Here is a 19,405-nt window from a genome sequence, read left to right as displayed (position 1 = left end):
GTTGCTGTGGGTAGGAGTCCCACACTGAATAAACACAGAAAGTGGACATCTTTTGTTACAAGATGTCATTGGAAAATTATAAGGAGTCTTTTTATATTGAGATACATTTTAATGCATATTTCATTCCAAGTTTTTATAATAAATAATTGTTGGCCAGGGATTTAGCTCAGTAGTAGAGTGCTTGCCTAGCAAGCACAAGGCCCTGGGTTCAATCCTCAGCTAAATAAATAAATAAATAAATAAATAAATAAATAAATAAATAAATAATTGTTAACTTTAAAATTTTATTATTGCCAGGCAGTGGTGGCACACACCTTTAATCCCAGCACTCAGGAGACAGAAGCAGGTGGATCTCTGTGAGTTTGAGGTCAGCCTGGTCTACCAAGTGAGTTCTCGGACAGCCAGAATTTTTACGCAGAGAAACCCTGACTAGAAAAAAAAAATTATTACATTACTTACATTTTTGAGTGTGTGTATGTGGGGCCCTGCATTCATCTCTGCAAGCATGTGAAGGTCAGAAGACAATTGGTGAGAGGCAGTTCTCTGCTTCCACTTTGTGGATAACAGGGATGAAAACTCGGGTCTGTATAGGCTTGTAGCAAGCATCTTTATTCACTAAACTATCTTGCCAGCCCATAAAAGTGTTATTGCTAAGTTTTACATGATGTCTCTTCTTCACCTATTATGAGGATGAAGGGGATTTTCTTCTTCATCATTTTGCTGCAGCATAATGTGTAGTGATCTGGACATGCTGAGTCATCCTTGCAACACAGTTGATGACAGTGGATAATCTTTCCAATGTGCTGTTGGATTTTGTTTGCTGGAATTTTGTTGAGGATTCTTACAAGTATTTCATCGAGGATACTAGAGTTTTGTGGGTTTGAGTGTGTGTCTGGTGTGTGTGTGTGTGTGTGTGTGTGTGTGTGTGCGCGCGCGCGCACGCGCGCGCAGTGATTTTGGATCAGAGAAATGATGGCCTCATTTTGTTTTAGGAACAATTCCCTATGATGCAGTTTTGGAATAAAATAACAATAAATCATCTCAGTTCTCTAAAGGTTTGATAGAATTCAGTAGTAAAGCCATTTTGTTCTGGTGTTATTATTCTTGGTTTTGAAATTTTTGTTACATATATATTCCAATCGCAAATTGTTGCCTATTCAGGTTTTTAAATTTTTTCATAATTCCATCTTGATAGAATATATATGTTCAGAAATGGCTCCTGTATTCTGTGTTATCACATATGTTGGCATGAAGTTGATCATAAGGACCCCTGCCAATCCTTTTTTTTTCTTTCTATAGTATAATTGGTAATGACTCTCTTTTCATTTCATATTTTCTTTCAGACTTTTTTCCACTTGTTTTACATTAGTCTAAATGTGCATTTGTCTAGTTCATAGTTTTAAAAAACTGTCTTTGTTTCATTGATGTTTTCTTTGCTTTCTACTCATTTCTATTTTTTGCTTTCTCTTATTTGGTGTTTCCTTCATTAATTAATTGGGAGTTTATTTTATTTTTTTCCAGTGCATTGAGGTTACTTCTTTCAGATCTTCCTGATCTTCTGATGTAGTTATATGCCAGGGTTTGGATGAGTGTTGGCAAGGTCCAAATGCAAAGCTCTCATTCCAGGGCTGGTATTTGGAGGTTCTGTGCACTAGAGAATGACATTCTGTTGTCAAGAAGCCACTTGCGCCTGTTGAGAAGGAGAGAACTCAAGTGCAATAATCAAAAGCTCAAAAGTAAACTGAAACTTCACAAATTGCTTCCTGGGGGAGGAGAATGGTCATCTGAAGGAACAGTGATGTTCCCGTGAGGCTGTTCTCCTGGGCTCCAGTCCAACAGGATGGAGGAAGGTGAGGGGATCAGCCCTCAGTGATGCAGAAAGAGGGCCTAAACCAAGAATTATGAGCTGCCATGTGCTTGAAGGGCGGGACCAGTAAGTCTCACCAGGTATAAATATCCCTGGTCCTCAGGGGCTCTGGTAGAGTCCATTTGCTCACCCTTTTTGAAGTCTCCAAACAAACTGAGCACCATGAGGCTGGCCCTGTGTTTTCTGCTGGTCGTCCTGGCTGTTTGTTGCTATGAAGGTGAGTATCATTTATGATCAATTCAGCCACAGCTCCTGGTAAGTTTACTTCTTTGAACAGTTAGTAAATGTATGTGTGATAAGGTTGAGGACAGGGAAAGACAGTCTAAAATTTCTTCCAACCTCTTAAAAGCCCAGATACATTCAACTCATTTTCTCCTACCTCAGAAGCTAGAGAGGGGTTGAAGGGGACAAAAAGGCCATTATCAACAAAGTTCAGGAAATGTTTTTTTATTAGAGGGATTTTGTTGGTTGTGTTATTTTTCAGTTTATTGTCCTTGTATCTGGGAAGGTGACTTGAGAGAGCTCTGTTCCACAGTCAGTATTTTCCAAGTCTGTGAGTAATACATCTCAAATACCTCCACCAGACTCTGAGGATAAGCAGGCTTTTGTAGTCTGTCCAATTGGTTTTCTGGGGGATCTCACCAATAACAGGGATAGAAACAGTGCAGTCATTACCACTAAGATGTCCATTTTTCTAAAATTAACTAATTTTTTGTAAACAATCCATTTGTATGTAAACAGAACATTCCTACATACTCTGCACCTTCAAAATGAACCAAATTTCATGGGTATTACCCTCTTTCCTTTCTGCATCCCCTCCTGTCTGCCTTACTGCCCTTCCATCTGAAAGCCTACATGTCCCTACAGCCTGATGGAATCTACTTGAGGCCCACATCAGACAGTTTAAGCACCCCCTAAGGACAGTATTGTCTTGTCCTTGGGAAAACTGGGTTGTACATCCCTGTGATCCAAGCTAAGTGAAGCTGAAACATGAGGAACTTTGGTCTGAGGGAGCCCAGGCCACCTCTGGAGATTTGTAGGGTTGTTTTGTTTTGTTTTGTTTTGAGAGTCTTGAAAGGAATGTAGAACCTAGGTTAGCCAAGTTGATTTCCTCAGTTCTACCCAAACATTCATCATAGATCTTTAGAACCAGAAGGTGGATGTCTGCTTCCCCTGTCACTTTTCCTAGAAGTAAATCTGAGCATCATTGTGGAAAGGCAAAGCTTTGCACAGTTTCCCAGATATACTCTGGTGTGTATCAAAGTCGATCAACTCAGCCAGGTGGTGTTGGCACACGCCTTTGTTCCCAGCACTCAGGAGGCAGAGGCAGGCAGATCTCTGGTCTACAGATCGAGTTCCAGGACAGCCAAGGCTACACAGAGAAACCCTGTCTCAAAACAAACAAATAACAACAAAAAGCGATCAACTCTTGCCACCTTAGCTTTTTACCTTGGACTGTGCTTGATGCCATGACCTAATTCCATCAATTCCAAAATGTCACCTTTCCTGCACAGAAGCAGTCTACTTGGTTTTTACTTTTCCCATCTCTTGAAAAATTCTAACTCTGTTATTCATGTCAAAGTTAGGATGACTCAAAAATTCCTTTTTTCAACTATCTAAGAATCATGAAAATGCTACTCAAGATGCAGTCAAACCTCCAACTTTTAATGCTAGAAAAGGGAATTTCAGCAAGCCATAGAAGCTTTGAAAGTTGTGAATGTGGATTAAAACACAGAAACATAGAGAGTCAATAATAATCTTCCTTCAATCCCTTGCTGTGTGATCATGAGGAAGTCATGCTGCCTTGCTCCCGAGCCATCACAGGAGTGAGCCATAATACTGGTTATCCTGTCCAGTCAGAAACCTTAAGTCAGAGAGACTCATGCAAAAAAAAAAAAATTAATTAAGAATGAAAAGCAGCTTTGACTAACTGAACTCTTTCTCCTTACATTTTCCAGCCAATGCTAAGGTCTGTAATGCAGTGAAGCGTGAAAGTTCCATCTTCTTATTGGGGAGCAAGGAGCTGCTAAAGATGGATCTTCAGAGATATGGTGCACCCCCAGAGGCTGTTGAGGCAAAGCTGAAAGTGAAGGAATGTGTAGACAAAAATTTGACTATGATTGAGAAATTGGCAGTATCAGCCGTAGTGGTATGTTCATTTTGCTGTATATGCTCAGAAGGCCACAAATGAAGTTGACCTGACATTTTGTAGGGAACACATGGATGGGGTGAAGAACTGGAATTACAGGTCATCAGTGATAGCTTGGTTCAGAAATACACTGCTGATTTGAATTCAGTTATAACAGTGCCTGGGATAAGTACCTCCTTCTAGCGTTCCCCCCTAGATGCAACACTCTCTTGGCATCCTAACCAAATTAAATGGGCCCTACAAAGGGAAGATTCAGGGATAACCCTATTGTCAATCTACTGGGAGCTTTGCGAAGTTGACATAATTGAACTGAATGGATTTTACCTGAGTGAGTGCTGTGGAGAGTGTTGGTGAATAGAAATCATACTGATAGAGGGAGGAAGCTGGAGACAACCTCCTGAGGAGCAAATTACAGGCAGGGTGCATTTCTCTGCCACCTTTGCTGGCCCTGCCAGAAGCCTGTGAAACTCCTGTTTCCAATACTCCTTACCCACTTCTGCCCTTGGCCTCCCCTGGCTATCCCATTGGAATGAAAGAGTTCACAAGTCTAAATCATCAGAGGAAGTTACACCTGGGAAGCTGTGACCCATTTTGTCCTCTGCTGATCATAGAGACATAGAGACTTGAGCCACGTCTGAGTCCATTCAGAGTGTATTCGCCTGAATTTGGAAAGAGTTTCCATTAATATGCATTATTTGATGTAGTTTCCCCAGAACACTTCAGTATTTTCCCCAAGCGCACTTTGCGGGTCTTTCCAAAGTACTCTTCCATGGAGCACTGGTTTGTTGACATTTCTTCTCCTGGAGCTGCCTGACCCTTCTCACCTTCCTTCTCTTGCTTCCTGTTTATTTCCAGGGAGACGTTGTAGTGAAGTGTGCTCTAAAATTTTGAAATGGCTCTTCCTGCTCTCCATTGGTTCTCACGGATGAACTGACTTTTCCTTGCCCAATGTAAAGGTTTCAACGTCTTGCACTAATAAATCACTCTCCTTGCATGTTACTATCTGTCTGTTGTTATCCTAAGTCTTGGGTCTTGCACTGAATAGGTTTTGATTTAAAAAAAAAAAAAAAAAAAAAAAGGATTTTCAGCAATGGTAATAAGTTACAGAGATAGCTTCCTCAGCCATAAATTTTTGGCCAGGTTTACTCTAAGAGACATGAATTCCCTTCTGTGGAGTAGGCCTCACTATAAAAAGAGAAAGATATGACAATCTGGCCTGGGGACCAGGCATCTGGAACACTAGTGTTTGGTCAAGCATCATCTTGCCCTGCAAGTAAGTTTCTCATTTCTGTAGCCATAAATGCAAATGGTCATCACAGATGATAACAAACATTGGCCTCTCCCGGGGCCACTGTACTAAACTGTCTCATTGCTACCCTGTACAACTTGCCAGTCACTGCCTGAGTACTCCAATTCAGTATCTTCCCCCATTCAACCCATGGTACTACTTAGAACAAGCTCCGTATTCTGAATGGAAATCTCTGGTTGTCATAAGCTTTGTTGACGTCGATCCACTGTGCTCTCCATTCCTTAAAGAAACACAGTGCAACTTGTGTCCTAATCATATTAATTTATAATCCCTCCTATGTCTTTCTGAATAGTTCCACGTTTTCTTCCCCAGTAAGGCAGTCATGGCTTCATACCAGGCAATGCCAGGGCATGGAAGAAAATGAAAGAGAAAGAAAAGAGGGTTTTAGCAATGCCTACTGTCCTAAACTTGGTCCACATCCTCAAGTCTGATGAGTGGTTGCTCTATAGGACAATACAAACACACTTCAGAAAGTTCAGGTTACTAAAATCCTTGCCTTTTATGGCCGACCAAGTAAACAAAGAAAAGCAAGAACTCTTCCGAGAATGTGATACAGTTACCAGCTGCACTAACCAAACAGCATACACCAGCATAAATGTTTAAGTGCAACTGACATCCTCACTGCATTACAGCTAGCGGGAAAGAAACTGAGATAGAATGTTTAGGTGAAAAAGAGGGGCAGACGTTAAAGCCATTGTGAGCTACACAGAAGTCAAAACTTACGGTGACCACTGAAAAGAAAAAAATAGAAGGAAACATTTCCAGAATTAAACCACATGAAATTGAAAAAGCCACAGAAACCCACTCCTCCACACCTATCAGATATTTGGGTGATGTGGAGAATTTCTATGTAAGGAAAAGGTCTTTCTTCCACAAAAAAAAATGAAAAACACAAAACAAAACATTAAGTTGTCTCAAAGTAGAGGGAGTGAAAGAAAGCCTAATAGAGAGAGACTTCTGGGTAATATGGCAGACAAAAAGCTGTTTCCTTGTAACTCTGTGGGGGTGGGGGGTGGGGGGGTATTCACCAAGTATGGTAGCCTATGCCTTGAATCCCCATACAGTTCTCTGGAGGCAGAGGCAGGCAGGTCTCTGTGAGTTCCAGACCACCCTGGCCTATAAACCAAGTTCCAGGCTATCCAGGGCGACATTGTGAGTTCCTGTCTCAGAAAGAGGAAGAGAGGAGAGAGAGAGAGAGAGAAAGGGCCTCATTACAGAAAGAGAAAGAGAAGACAACGGTCGGAAACTCACAAGGGTAGTGACAGGATCCTTGAAAAGATGGCAAGAGGCAAAAAGAGGCTAGCAAACCGGTCCCTCCGCTGCACGGCTTTCAGGAGGAGGAACTGCAGCTGAACGGTGCCCCCACCACGAAAGCAGGCAGCCCTGTGAAATGAGACTTAGCGTCCTACACTCAGGACAAGCCCAAAGCCTCACAAGCTTCCAAACCAGGTGCAAGTCAACGTGACTGAGAAACGCAGGGGCTCTGCCATCTTGAGAGGAAACCCCTCCTTGGAAAACGGACTTAAGTGAAGGGTCTGAGAATGGGGGACAGGGAGGAGTCTGGGAGAGTGAATTCGAACTGTTTCTTGTTTGTTTGTCTGTCTGCTTGCTCGTGGTGATGGTAGCTGTTTTAAAACAACCTTCCTTTGTCTTGTTCACTTACTATGTTCACATTTGTCCTAAGTAATTTTTAATTTTATAACACATGTCACATTACATACAACATTAGGTTTTTCCATATTTTTGGTTTATGGTCATTGGTTACATATTAATAGGCTTCAGTCAACTTTAAATATGTAGTGTGATTTAATGTCCTTGATGTTGTAAAAATTTGTTTTCTCCTCATCTCATGGCACCAGAGATTGAGGACTCAAGAGTACAAGGCTTGGGGCTAAAGAGATGGCTCAGTCAATAAAATTCCCTCCTTAGCATGAGTACCTGAATTTGGAACCCCATTACCCACATAAAAATAGAGTACAACAATACGTATCTGTTACAGTGCTGGTGAGACAGAGCCACAAGATAACAAAACAGCTAAAATGTCAGATGAAAATTTCAAAAGTTTACTAGTAAATATGGTGACTGGTCACATAGATACAAACAATATCAGTTCAATCCAAGACCTGGAAAGGAAAGACATGGGGAAAAAAATGAGAAAAACAGCAATGTGGATGAAAAAGTAAGCAAAGAAATTGAGATTTGGAAGAAAAAAAAAAAAAACCTGAAATTTAAAATTCAATGACTCAAAAAGCACATTGAAAAGCATCGATAGACTTGCTCTAACAAAAGACTGACTATCAGGTATTGAGGACGAGGCTGATGAAATACTACAGACATAAATAAGGGAAGGAGTTAAATGAGCAGGACCACTATGTCAAAGAACTCTAGCATAAAATCGAAAGAGCAACCTGATAATCCACCGGACAGACAAATGAGCTCAAATAAACACTGAAGACAGAGAACTGGTTCCCTAAAATTATATCAGAAATTTTCTGAAGCCTAGGGAAAAATGGATACCCAAATATAGGAAGTATTTAGAAGCCCAACTACACTAGATCAGAGAAGAACTTATGCATGTAAGTACAAAGCAAAAGGATAGTGTTAAAAAGTATTAAAAAAAAATCGCCAGGTGGTGGTGGCTGCGCACGCCTATAATCCCAGCACTCGGGAGGCAGAGGCGGGTGTATCTCTGTGAGTTTGAGGCCAGCCTGGTCTACAAAACAAGTTCCAGGACAGCCTCCAAAGCTACAGAGAAACCTTGTCTCAAAAAAACCAAAAAAAAAAAAAAAAAGTATTAAAAAAAATCAACTTATCTACAAAGATAAACACCTCAAAAAATATCAAATGTCACCAGAGTAGGAATGGCCTTGTTGGAGGAAGTGTGTCACTGTGGAGGGGGCTTTGAGGTCTCATATATGCTCAAGCCACACCCAGTGTCTCAGTTCACTTCCTGTTGCCTTTAGATCAAGATGTAAAATACACCAGCCTCATGTCTGCCTGCCCATCACCATACCCCAGCCTTCAACATCCCCACCATGATGATAATGGACTAAACTTCTGAAACTGTAAGGGAGCACCTCAACTAAATGTTTTCCTTAATAAGAGTTGCTGTGGTCATGGTGTCTGTTTACAACAATAGAAACCCTAACCCTGAAAATTGGACAAGGCAGATAATGAAAGCATAAAAGAAATCAACTGTAAGAAAAACAAAGGAGATAGGCATCTGTAATTCCAGCTCTTGGAAGGTAGGGAAGGAGGGCCAAAATTTGAGCCAAGTATGGGCTACACAAGATCCTGTCTCAAAAAACCTGGTCATCATAGTACATAATCTGGATCTGTAATGAATATATTTTACATCAAAACAAATACTGGGGCTGGGAAGATGGCTCAGTCAGTAGAGTGTCTGCTGCACAAGCTGGGACAAGGCTAAATTTTGATCCCCAGCACCCACATAAAGCTACTTATGACAATAAAAAAAAATGTATGACCCTAGCACTGGCAGGGCAGAGACAGGCAGAACCCCAGAGCTAACTGGCCAGCCAGCCTAGGCAATTGGTGAACACCAGGTTCCTTGAGCGATGAATGAACAGTTAAGATCACTTGCTGCTCTTACAGATTCATTTCCTAGCACTTATGTTGAATGTCCCACAATTATCTGTAATAGCAGCTCCAGTGACCTCTTCTATTCTCCATGGGTACCTGCACACATACACACAGAGACATATATGCATAAACAAAATCTTAGGGAAAAAAACTAAAAATAGATCTACCATATGATCCAGCTATACTTTCTTTTTTATTGTTTTTTGGTGTTGGAGATTGAGCTTACAGCCTCAACACCATATCTGCAGCCCCAATTAACCTAATTCTGAATATATTTTAAAAGAAAAAATGAAATCAATGCACTAAAGAGACACCAGCACATAAATATTTGTTGTAGCACTATTCAGAATAACTAAGATATGTAGCTACAGATATAACTAAGATATATAGGCTAAGTGTCTATCAATGGATAAATGAATAAATAAAATGTGTCATATGAACACATGGGATATTATTTGACCATTAAAAAAAAAGGGTGAAATTGCCAGGCAGTGGTAGCGTAGGCCTTTAATCCCAGCACTCGGGAGGCAGAGCCAGGCAGATCTCTGTGAGTTCGAGGCCAGCCTGGTCTACAGAGTGAGATCCAGGACAGGCTCCAAAAACTACACAGAGAAACCCTGTCTCAAAAAAGGGGGGGGGGGTGAAATCATGTCCTTTACAGAAAAATAAATGGTACTAGAGGACATTGTGTTAAGTGACATAACCCAGACACAGAAAAAACAAAAACAAAAAAACCCCAAGTACTGCATGTTCTCTATCCCACGAAGAAGCAAAAGGGAAAGGTGATGTGAGTACAAATGAGACTAGAGATGGGAAGACTGAGGGTGGGTAAGGAAGACTGAATTTGATCAGGATGTCACCATCCGGTGTCAGGGACTATGGGGGTCCAGCCCCTCGATAGTCCCCTCCCAGGGTCCAGGAAGAATCTACAACCTGCTGATAATTAATCTTTGATGAAAAGAAATTAATCTAAGCCGGGCTAATATTAATAGTTAATAAAATATCTAAACACATGCCGGGCAGTGGTGGCGCACGCCTGTAATCCCAGCACTCGGTAGGCAGAGGCAGGTCTCTGTGAGTTTGAGGCCAGCCTGGTCTACAGAGCTAGTCCAGGACAGATTCCAAAGCTACAGAGAAACCCTGTCTTGGAAAGAAAAAAAAGAAAAAAAGAATCTATGTACACGAAACTCCTTAGTTCATACACCTTATTATTCTGTGATAGTTCTCTCTCTACACAGCTTCTATTCTGCTCTCATGTCTAGCTCCTTTCTTGCCTGATTTCTCTCTACATTTATCTACTGTCCCCTCCAGGTTCTATCATAATTCCTTCATCTAGTTCTGTCCCTTCCAGGTTCTCATCCATCTAGTTCTTTTCCCTATCAGCTCCTCTCCCATCCCCTCTCCCATCTGGCTCTTCCTCATCTTCCATCTCATTCCTCTAGTACTCTCTTCCAGCCCTTCAATCTAGTTCTTCCCCAGCTCAGTTTGTTCCTCTCAAGTTCTTACCCATCTAGTTCTTCCATTCTCTTTTCTCTTCTCTGTCCTCTGCCCTGAAAGTCCCGGTATAAAAAGGGAGGGTCCAAGCTAAATTATGTAAAGCTATTACTTGGCTGACCTAGGCGGTGTCCCCTTGTGGAATTTACCTTAAGTCAGGAGACTTGTATATGGGCTGCTATCACTAGTCCTTTCTAAAGAAAGCCTTTCCTGAGGCTGTTCTCCAAATTCCTGGAATATGTATGTCCAGAGAGTGATCAGTCCACACTGTTAGCCCTTCCAGGGAAAGTCAATTGGGAAAACTATGAAGACACACATGATTTTCATAACAGAATACAGCTGATATATAACAAGCCAAGTAACACCAAAAACTCCTTGGGATTTGACTTCCTCTGGAGGAATTCTCTGAGTCCTCCAGGTAGTGACTTTGCCATAACCAGCTGAGTTCTTATGATATATTCCTGTGGCCTACAGCAATCCTGAGCCCCTCAATCACTGACAATGTATTGTTCTGTCAATCAAGTGGCCCTTGCTTACAAAGATTAAAGCCTGGATGCTTATTACCCCATGCTCCCAGCTGTCAATTACCAAAGTATCACACACTATCAGCAAGCTAAGAGGAGGGACTCCAGGCTGCCTCTGTTTGGTCCTGGTGCCATGTCAACACTCCAGATGATCTAGGGATCCTTCTAATTTCATTACAATAATAAAAGCATACCCACCAACTCTATGAACCAATGCAATCATGCCCAAATGAAGAAAGAGAATGGGTAGCACCCTCCTTCCCAAGACTCTTATCTGCAGCTGTCACAGAGTTTGCGTGTTCTTCAACTCAGCACTCTGACCAGCCTTGGCAGCGGGCAGGAGAACATCAAATGACCAATGAACAGAGAGGAGAGTCTCAGTGTCTAAAGACACCTTCTCCCCAAGCAGGTCTTCTTAGGGCTTGTTTCTGAGGAGTGCAGTATGCAATTGTCATCCTTGTGCCACCACGTCTGGCTATTTTATGTTGCCTTTTCTTTTTTCAGAGCTGAGGATCGAACCCAGGGCCTTGAACTTGCTAGGCAAGCACTCTACCACTGAGCTAAATCCCCAACCCCTTTTTAAAAAATTGTAAAACTGTCGCTGTGGAGCTGTTTCTACTCTGATAAGCCCCAGCCTTGCTATGACCCCACCTGGAGCATGAATTCCTGGCATGTCCATAGAAACTCAGTGTTCCTTCTCTGCCATGGCAACAAGTTATATTCACTGGCCAGCTCACAAATGTCCAAATTACCTGTTTCATTCATTCGAAGAGCCATTGCCCCAGACTTCTTGCTTGCTTGTTTATTCTTTTGTTTTGTTTTGTTTTGTTTTTGTTTTTTGTTTTTTGAGACAGGGTTTCTCTGTGTAGCTTTGCACCTTTCCCGGAACTCACTTGGTAGCCCAGGCTGGCCTCAAACTCACAGAGATCCACCTGGCTCTGCCTCCCGAGTGCTGGGATTAAAGGCATGCCCACCACCACCCGGCTGTTTATTTATTTTGTTTGAGAGTTCTAAACTGTTTGTTCTTTAATCAGCAAACACTCATTAAAATCTTGAGAGCTGAGCACTGTGCTCAGCTTTTTGGTACCATCAACACAAAAATGCAGCTCTTGTCTCAAAGAGGGGAAGGAATAGTGACAGGGGCCCAGGAACACAGATCTAGGCTGCCCCAACTTCCATATTCCAACATGGAAACGGTTTTATGACTTTGTAGTAACAAAACAAGGAAAGGCATGATCATGCTTTTCAGATGCGCTAGTGCTATATCAGGTGGGCAGTTTACAAGAGAGCAGGGAATGTCTACTCTGGGTCTCAGGTACCATCTGATGACACTCTTAGCTTTGGTGGGAATCAGGGGTCTGTTTGCATATACCAAAGCTTCTTAACTAATAGTCACAGGGTGTTAGGCTAGACACAGAGTTGGCAATGACTAGATGTCAAAGGAGCTAAAGACAGGCAAGACGATCTGTAATTTAAGCTCAGGACTTGCAATATTCCAACTTCTTCAGTCACTGAAGTTCTAATGAGCCTTTGAAAATGCATGGCTTCATTGGGCAGTGGTGGCTCAGGCCTTTAATCCCAGCACTAGGGACATAGAGGCATGTGGATCTCTGTGAGTTTGAGGCCAGCCTGGTCTACAGAGTGAGTTCCAGGACAGGCTCCAAAGCTACACAGAGAAACCCTGACTCAAAAATAAATAAATAAATAAAAAGAAAAGAAGAAAAGGAAATGCATGGCTTCTTTATGAAGACTTTCGTTCACAGTACCAAGGTAACTGTTAAGGCTCTGCTCCTTAGTTGCTCAGGGCTCAGTGTGTAACACGGTCAAATTCAACAAAAGCCACAACCTCCCTGAAAGAATTTCCTTGGAGCAGCCTCTTCCTCAAGAACACCTCAGGTCTGCAAGTTTATTTGGGGCACTGATTTTAATTATTCCTGGTCTGCTTGAAAAATCTCCCTAGCCTACCCACAGATGGGCTGAATTGAGCAGTTCAATACCCAGTGTTTAAGAAACAAACGAAACTCATTCATCATTCATCAAGCACTTGAATGAAAAGAGCTCACATTCCCCAGCCTCCCTCTGGCTTACTCTGGATCCCATGAGGAAAACTGTGCCAACCTCGGATTAAATGTGCTTACAAAGATCTGCTGAGCAGGAAATGCTGGGGGCGGAACCTAGCAAGCTGCATGCTGCCTCCAGGTAATTCTCATGCCAATGTCTGATGCCACAGGCGTGGGCTCCAGCTCCGTCACATAGGCCCCCCTCTTCTCACTGTGAGGAGAAACCAAGGTCAGGGCTAGGAGTCTAGAGCATCCTCCCAGAGATACTTAAGTACGATTATGATAAATCAGGGTTTTTTTAATACCAAAATATCTCTAAAATAAGAGGACTGATTATCTTGTTACAAGTGCTAGCCCAAATTGAAAGGGTTGATCCTGGGACTAATTCCTTTAGCCACTGGTTTCTTGGTGAGAACGTTAGATCTCCTAAGCCATGTTCTCCTGCAGCAGCCTCTTTCTCCCGCTGTCCTCATAGCCGCTGTCATAGAAAGGCAAGCTCCTCGCCAGGAGTCTGCCTCTGAGTCCATGATTCTTGCTACCATCCCAAAGGATGTTTATGGAACGCCGAAGTAATCAGGGGCTACAGGTGGTACATCCTGTGTGACAGACACATAAACCTTCTTCCCCTGCTATGCAGACATCTGACTGCTGGCATGTACTATGGGCTACTCATCAACTACACAGCATGAGACATCCCCCTCCTTTGAAACCAATAGAATGGGGCCCTCACTTAGCCCTGTGGGTCTGAAGTCTCCTCAGTGTCTGTCATGCTATCTTTCCCCAGCATTAATAACTCTCCCAGTAAGTCTCTGACTCAGAAGGACAATCTGCCTCAGTGTCCCCCTGAACCCCAAGCCTGACATGATAAGTCCACGGGAGTCTCTTTAAGAAGTATTAGGGAAATTTATTAAGGTAAATTGAGGAAATACACTCACAAATACAGAATGGAGTAGACAGATGAAGTTGTCCTCTGATCTGATCAGGAGTGAATCCACCTCGCAGACAGGAGCAGGGAGAAGGGGCATGTGAGCCTTCTCCTCCTTTTAAGAGGCCACGTACAATGGCAAGAAGCACTGCCTCCTTCAGGCCCTATAGCCCAAGGTCATGGGCAAAGCAAATACCACTACATTTCCCCTTTTTGTCTAAATAAGAAAGTTCTAAACTTAATGTGAACTATATACAATAAGAATGATTATCAAGTATTGTCCAGGAGAAACAAAGGGTAATAACATAAACAAAAGTGGAACTACAACCAAGAAGAACAACATCAAACAAGAAAGACAAGCTAAATGTCCAGAACATAGGTAAATGGCAAATTACTGAGATTCCTCCAATAGCTGTCCTATCCTGAAGATTCTAACTCTAGTACTAATATGTTCTGGCTACAATATGAGAAGATTGTAACTATCTGGTCTTCAACTCCATCAAAGACCTGAGAAGGAACATAATAATACCTGAGAAAACAGGAAATGCAAGCAAGCAGTTTCCAAAATTCTTACGAGAATAGACAGAGACAGGTGGCAGCCTGGACAGTCACCTAAAGTTTCTCAGCATTTTTGGGGTATCTAATTTGGCTACAGGCCTAGAATGTCTGACAGACCATTTTCAGAAGCAGGAATTTTGAAAAACCATCTTGGCACAGTTTAGTAGTCGCTTTCCCTTGTGTCCTGCTCGTCCGGAAAGGACAGCGTTCATACTGTCAGCAGTTAAGGCAAGAGCAGTTCTTTGCCCAGCAGGCCATTTTGTGCCAAAAAGAAGACAAATTTCCAATGGAAATGTCTAGAAACCCATCATTCTTTTGGGATCAGATAGATTAGTGCTGCCAGGAACAATCATGTCTCACGTCAACAGAATTCTAAGTTATCAAAACATTTAAATGCCATATTCTCTAGGTCTATGAAGTGTTTGAAAATTACCTATCCATCTGACATATGTTTCTATAAATCTGGAAAACTTAACTAACAACTATAGAAATGACAAGCATGGGTGACTGTAGTTCTGTAAGTCTTATCTACCTAAATAACTTAAGGCTTCACATGAACAAGATAAACAGTCTGTAAGCAGATATACTGTATAAGGACAATGACCTCAAAATTGTGACAAAATATCTTAAATAGAGGTAGAAATGTATAGTGCAATATGCAATATGACAACAATATCTTTAATATCTATCAATATGCAAAATATCCTAAACAGAGGTAGAACATACATACAGTATGATAAATTTAATACTGCATTTGTATCAATATACAAAGTATTTCAAACAGGAGTAGAAATATGTGTATAATATAACAAATATAGTTTTGTATTTATATCAATATACAAATTATCTTAAATAGTAATATAGCAATAGTTTACATTTGTATCAATATACAAGAACCCATATCAGTGCAAATTATCCAAAACTGATAGTTTGCTAAATCGGTTTACTAGTAAATACAATAATCTAACTTAATAAACTATACCTATCCATTCCCCTTTTTCTTTTCTAAAGAAGAATACTGAGTCTAAATTTTATTGTCCCACCTATAACCCTATAACCATCCATCCAAAACCTTGAGAAAAATAAAACCTTTGGGAGAGGGGGCGTGTCATTTTCTTAGAACTGCTTCCTGCTGTTTAGGAATGACGGTATCTCTGTGGGGTCCTGTAAGAAAGCTTAGACTGTCAGGTCTCAATAGGGCTAGCTGTAGATTCTGCAGCCAGTCTCAGAGTAGTGGATAAGATTGTCTGAGATTCTGGATAGAAGTGCAGTATGATGGACGATCTCATCTTAGAACTGTCCTGAAGAATTTTCAGCCCAAAGCTGATCATTGGGTAATGTTCTTAGGTACAATGGCACTTTTCTGGATCAAGTAGAGTCATTGTTGTGGGGCCCCATCTTCCTTCTGGAGACTTCAGAGTTGCTATTAGGAAGATTTATTTTTCACTGTGGAAAACATGAACATTATTAATATCAAAATGGGAAGTTTGGATTTATGCTGGATCAAGAAAGGGATTCCCAGAAGTCAAGGACAAGCATGGAAAAAAATTGAATCTTGACAACAGTGGTCCCTAGATTGTTGGTTTTCTTCTGTCTTACACCAGTTGGCTCATCTGATATGAGACAGAATCTCCTAATTTTTCTTTTAGCAATATGCTTGGACTTAGAGAAGGAAAGAGCCACATTCCAGTTCTAAAGCCAGCTTGATTTATAATTGAATCAGGACCACAATTATTCTGGAGCTAAAGAGATATAGAAGTTAAACATTGAGATATTAACCTCAATTGGTTAATTGGTATCTATAGGTCCTTCCTTTATGTGGTAGACATCTAGGTGTCTAAGACCTTATGATTTCTTGAAGATGGGTGTGGTGATATTGTGCACCCCAATAAACTTATCTGGGGGTCAGAGAACAGAGCAGCCACTATATTAAACAGGTTTATACAGTGGTAGCACACGCCTTTAATCCTAGCATTCTAGAGACAGAGATTTGTCTGCATCTCTGTGAGTTCAAAGCTACACTGGAAATAGCCAGGCATGGTGATGGCAGGAAGCAGAAAGGTATATAAGGCGTGAGGACCAGGAATTAGAGTCTTTTTAAGCTTTTAGGCTTTTAGCAACAATTCAGCTGAGATCCATTCAGGTGGAGACTTAGAGACTTCCAGTCTGAGGATTCATGGAAACAAGATTAGCTGAGGAATTGGCAAGGTGAGGTTGGCTGTGGCTTGTTCTGTTTCTCTGATTTTTCAGCGTTCACCCCAATACCTGGCTCCAGGTTTGTTTTTATTAATAAGACCTTTTAAGATTTGTGCTACAGACTGATATTTCTATTATCCTGTAAAGACAAAAGACAGAACCCTGCCCCATCCCTTGTTTGTTGAGTTTTTCTTACAGCTTGTAGAAATGAGTGGATGAACTATTATTTCTCCTCATCAAGGGTTTTTTTTTCCTGTTCAAAGCAAATTTGTTCAAAATTAATTTTTATTAATTTTGTTGGTATCCATAGCTTTTCCTCTCCTGCAGAAACAGAAACAAAACCCTTCCCCAACATAGGACATATCCTGGTTTCCATTTGGAGGTCAACACATCTTTAAAGTAAACTGGTTGGTTTAGCTCAGGAGTTTATTCTGTTGTCTGTAGCTCAAATGTGGTCTTTTAATAAAAAATCCCAGAGCCTGATATTGGGGTGAAAGCTGAAAGATCAAAGAAGCAGAGCAAGCCACAGTCACTACCTCTTACCTCACCAGCTCCTCAGCCTGAAAGAGCTCCAGCCGTAAAGGCTTCAGTTGAAAAAGCCTCTAGTTCCTGTCTCCTCACGCCTTATATACCTTTCTCTGCCCAGCCATTAAAGGCTGGTGTGCTTCCCAAGTACTGGTATTAAAAGTGTGTGCCACTACTGCCTGGCTCTGTTTCTCTCCTAGACTGAATCAATCTCATGTAGTCCAGGGTGATTTTGAACTCACAGAGATCCAGATGGATCTCTGCCTTGAGATTGCTAGGATTAAAGGTGTGTGCCACCACTGTCTGGCATCTATGTTTAATCTAATGGCTTGTTCTGTCCTCTAATCTTCAGGTAAAGTTTATTAGGGTACACAATGTATCAACACAGTTGTCCAATGTCTCTTCACAGCTATTGTTCCTTTCTCATCAACATTGAGAAAATTCATAATAAAGCATTATGTAATCTATTTCTAGGAGTCATTGTTACCTGTTTCTGTTCATTTAGCATATCCTTTATAGTTCAATTGGATTTTTCTATGACTATTTGGTCTGTGGGATTGTGTGGTATACCTGTAACATGTTATATATTGTAATGAGCAAAAAATTGTCTCATTTTATTTGAGACATATGCTATGGATATTGCTCTGTATGCTGTGAATGTGTTGCTCTGATTGGTTAATAAAGAAAGTGCTGATTGGCCAGTAGCTAGGCAGGAAGGTGGGACAAAGAGAGAGGAGAATTCTGGGAACAGGAAGGCTGAGTCAGGAGTCACCAGCCAGACACAGAGGAAGCAAGATGTGAAGACACCAGTAAACCACAAGCCACGTGGAAAGATATAGACTTATAGAAATGGGTTAATTTAAGATGTAAGATCTAACTAACAAGAAGCCTGAGCCATTAGGCCATACAGTTTTAATTAATATAAGCCTCTGTATGTTTATTTGGGTTTGAGAGGCTGTGGGCCCGGGTAGGACTAGAGAAAACTCCAGCTACAGACAGCTGCTGCAGCATTGTCTGTCTTAATTTGTCAGAAGTTATGATGGCCATAACTTCTAATAGGTGTGTAATCACAGAGTCAGCCTTTTCAGAATTCATAGGAGTTGCCCATTGAAATACTGAGCAGGTGTCAATGGTATGGTGTACATATTTTAATCTTCCAAATTCTGCAAAATGAAACACATCCATCTGCCAAATTTCATTTCATTGTATTCCTTTAGGATTACTTCCTGCAGTTAATGGAGTTTGGTTATAGAAGGAACAAGTAGGACTTTTTTTTTTTTTTACAATTTCCTTGTCTTGTTTTAAGTATGTGTTTTATATAAATATATATATTTATATTATATATATATATATGTTCCCTATTTCTGATGATTTTCTGTAGTTGTATAAATAGTGAAGTTAATTCTGTATTTTCAGGAATAAATTCAACAGTTTCAATATGTAAAACAACTCTCTCTCTGCATATTGAGAGTCAGTAACTATATTGAGAGGTTCCATGAAGTCCATTAGTACCATATGAATGACATATGGTTCTGCCTTTTGTACAGAATTATAGTGGCTTTGAACCACTTTACTTAAATCTCCTGATTTATATCCTGCCTTTCCTGATTTATTTGCATCGGTATAGAATGTGGGGACTCCAGAGATTGGTTCTTGCCATAAAATGTGAGGAAGAACTCAATCAGTTCTTTTTATGAATTCTATTCTCTTGCTTTTGGGATAGCAATTGTTAATCTCTCCCAAAACGTTACTGCAGGCTCTTTACTAGTAAAGAGGAACTTTCCTCATTAGTTAAAGGTACTACAATTTCTGCTGAGTCCATTCCTGTCAACTGACAAAGTCTTAACTTTCCTTTTAGAATCAAATCAGAGATCTTTTCTACATAAGTCTTTAACTTGTTTTATGTGGTAGAAATATCCATTCCAATATAGTATCTTCCCTCTGCATCAAAATCCCTGTGGGGAGTGTCTGGAGGGGAGTATGACCAGAATGCAGTTAAATTCTGGATTCACAGGATCCACATGAACCTCTTGTGTTTTCTTTTCTACTAGAGCCCATTCCTTCTCAGCCTCAGCTGATAATTCTCTTGGAGTATTTAAGTCCTTGTTCCCTTTTAAGGTGTTGGCCAAATTTACCAGTCCATCTTTAGATATTCCAATGATGGTCTGTAAATTGGAAATGCTTCCTAACAATTG

At 41.0% G+C, this 19,405-nt stretch overlaps 2 protein-coding genes across 3 annotated transcripts in view; both read left to right on the top strand.

Moving 5' to 3' along the window:
• Positions 1-19,405, top strand: part of LOC118594502 (solute carrier family 22 member 19-like) — a 703,508-nt gene that overhangs the window by 59,279 nt on the left and 624,824 nt on the right. The window lies entirely within an intron of this gene.
• On the top strand, positions 2,027-13,579 carry LOC118587253 (secretoglobin family 1D member 1-like). Its single transcript, XM_036193072.1, has 3 exons — positions 2,027-2,084; positions 3,826-4,016; positions 13,454-13,579. The coding sequence occupies exons 1-3, from the start codon at positions 2,030-2,032 to the stop codon at positions 13,577-13,579; spliced, it is 372 nt and encodes a 123-aa protein (XP_036048965.1). The 5' UTR covers positions 2,027-2,029.

This window comes from Onychomys torridus, chromosome 1 (assembly GCF_903995425.1).
Source record: "Onychomys torridus chromosome 1, mOncTor1.1, whole genome shotgun sequence".
In the NCBI taxonomy this organism is placed as follows: Eukaryota; Metazoa; Chordata; class Mammalia; order Rodentia; family Cricetidae; genus Onychomys; species Onychomys torridus.
This window is presented reverse-complemented; position numbering and strand designations above follow the sequence as displayed.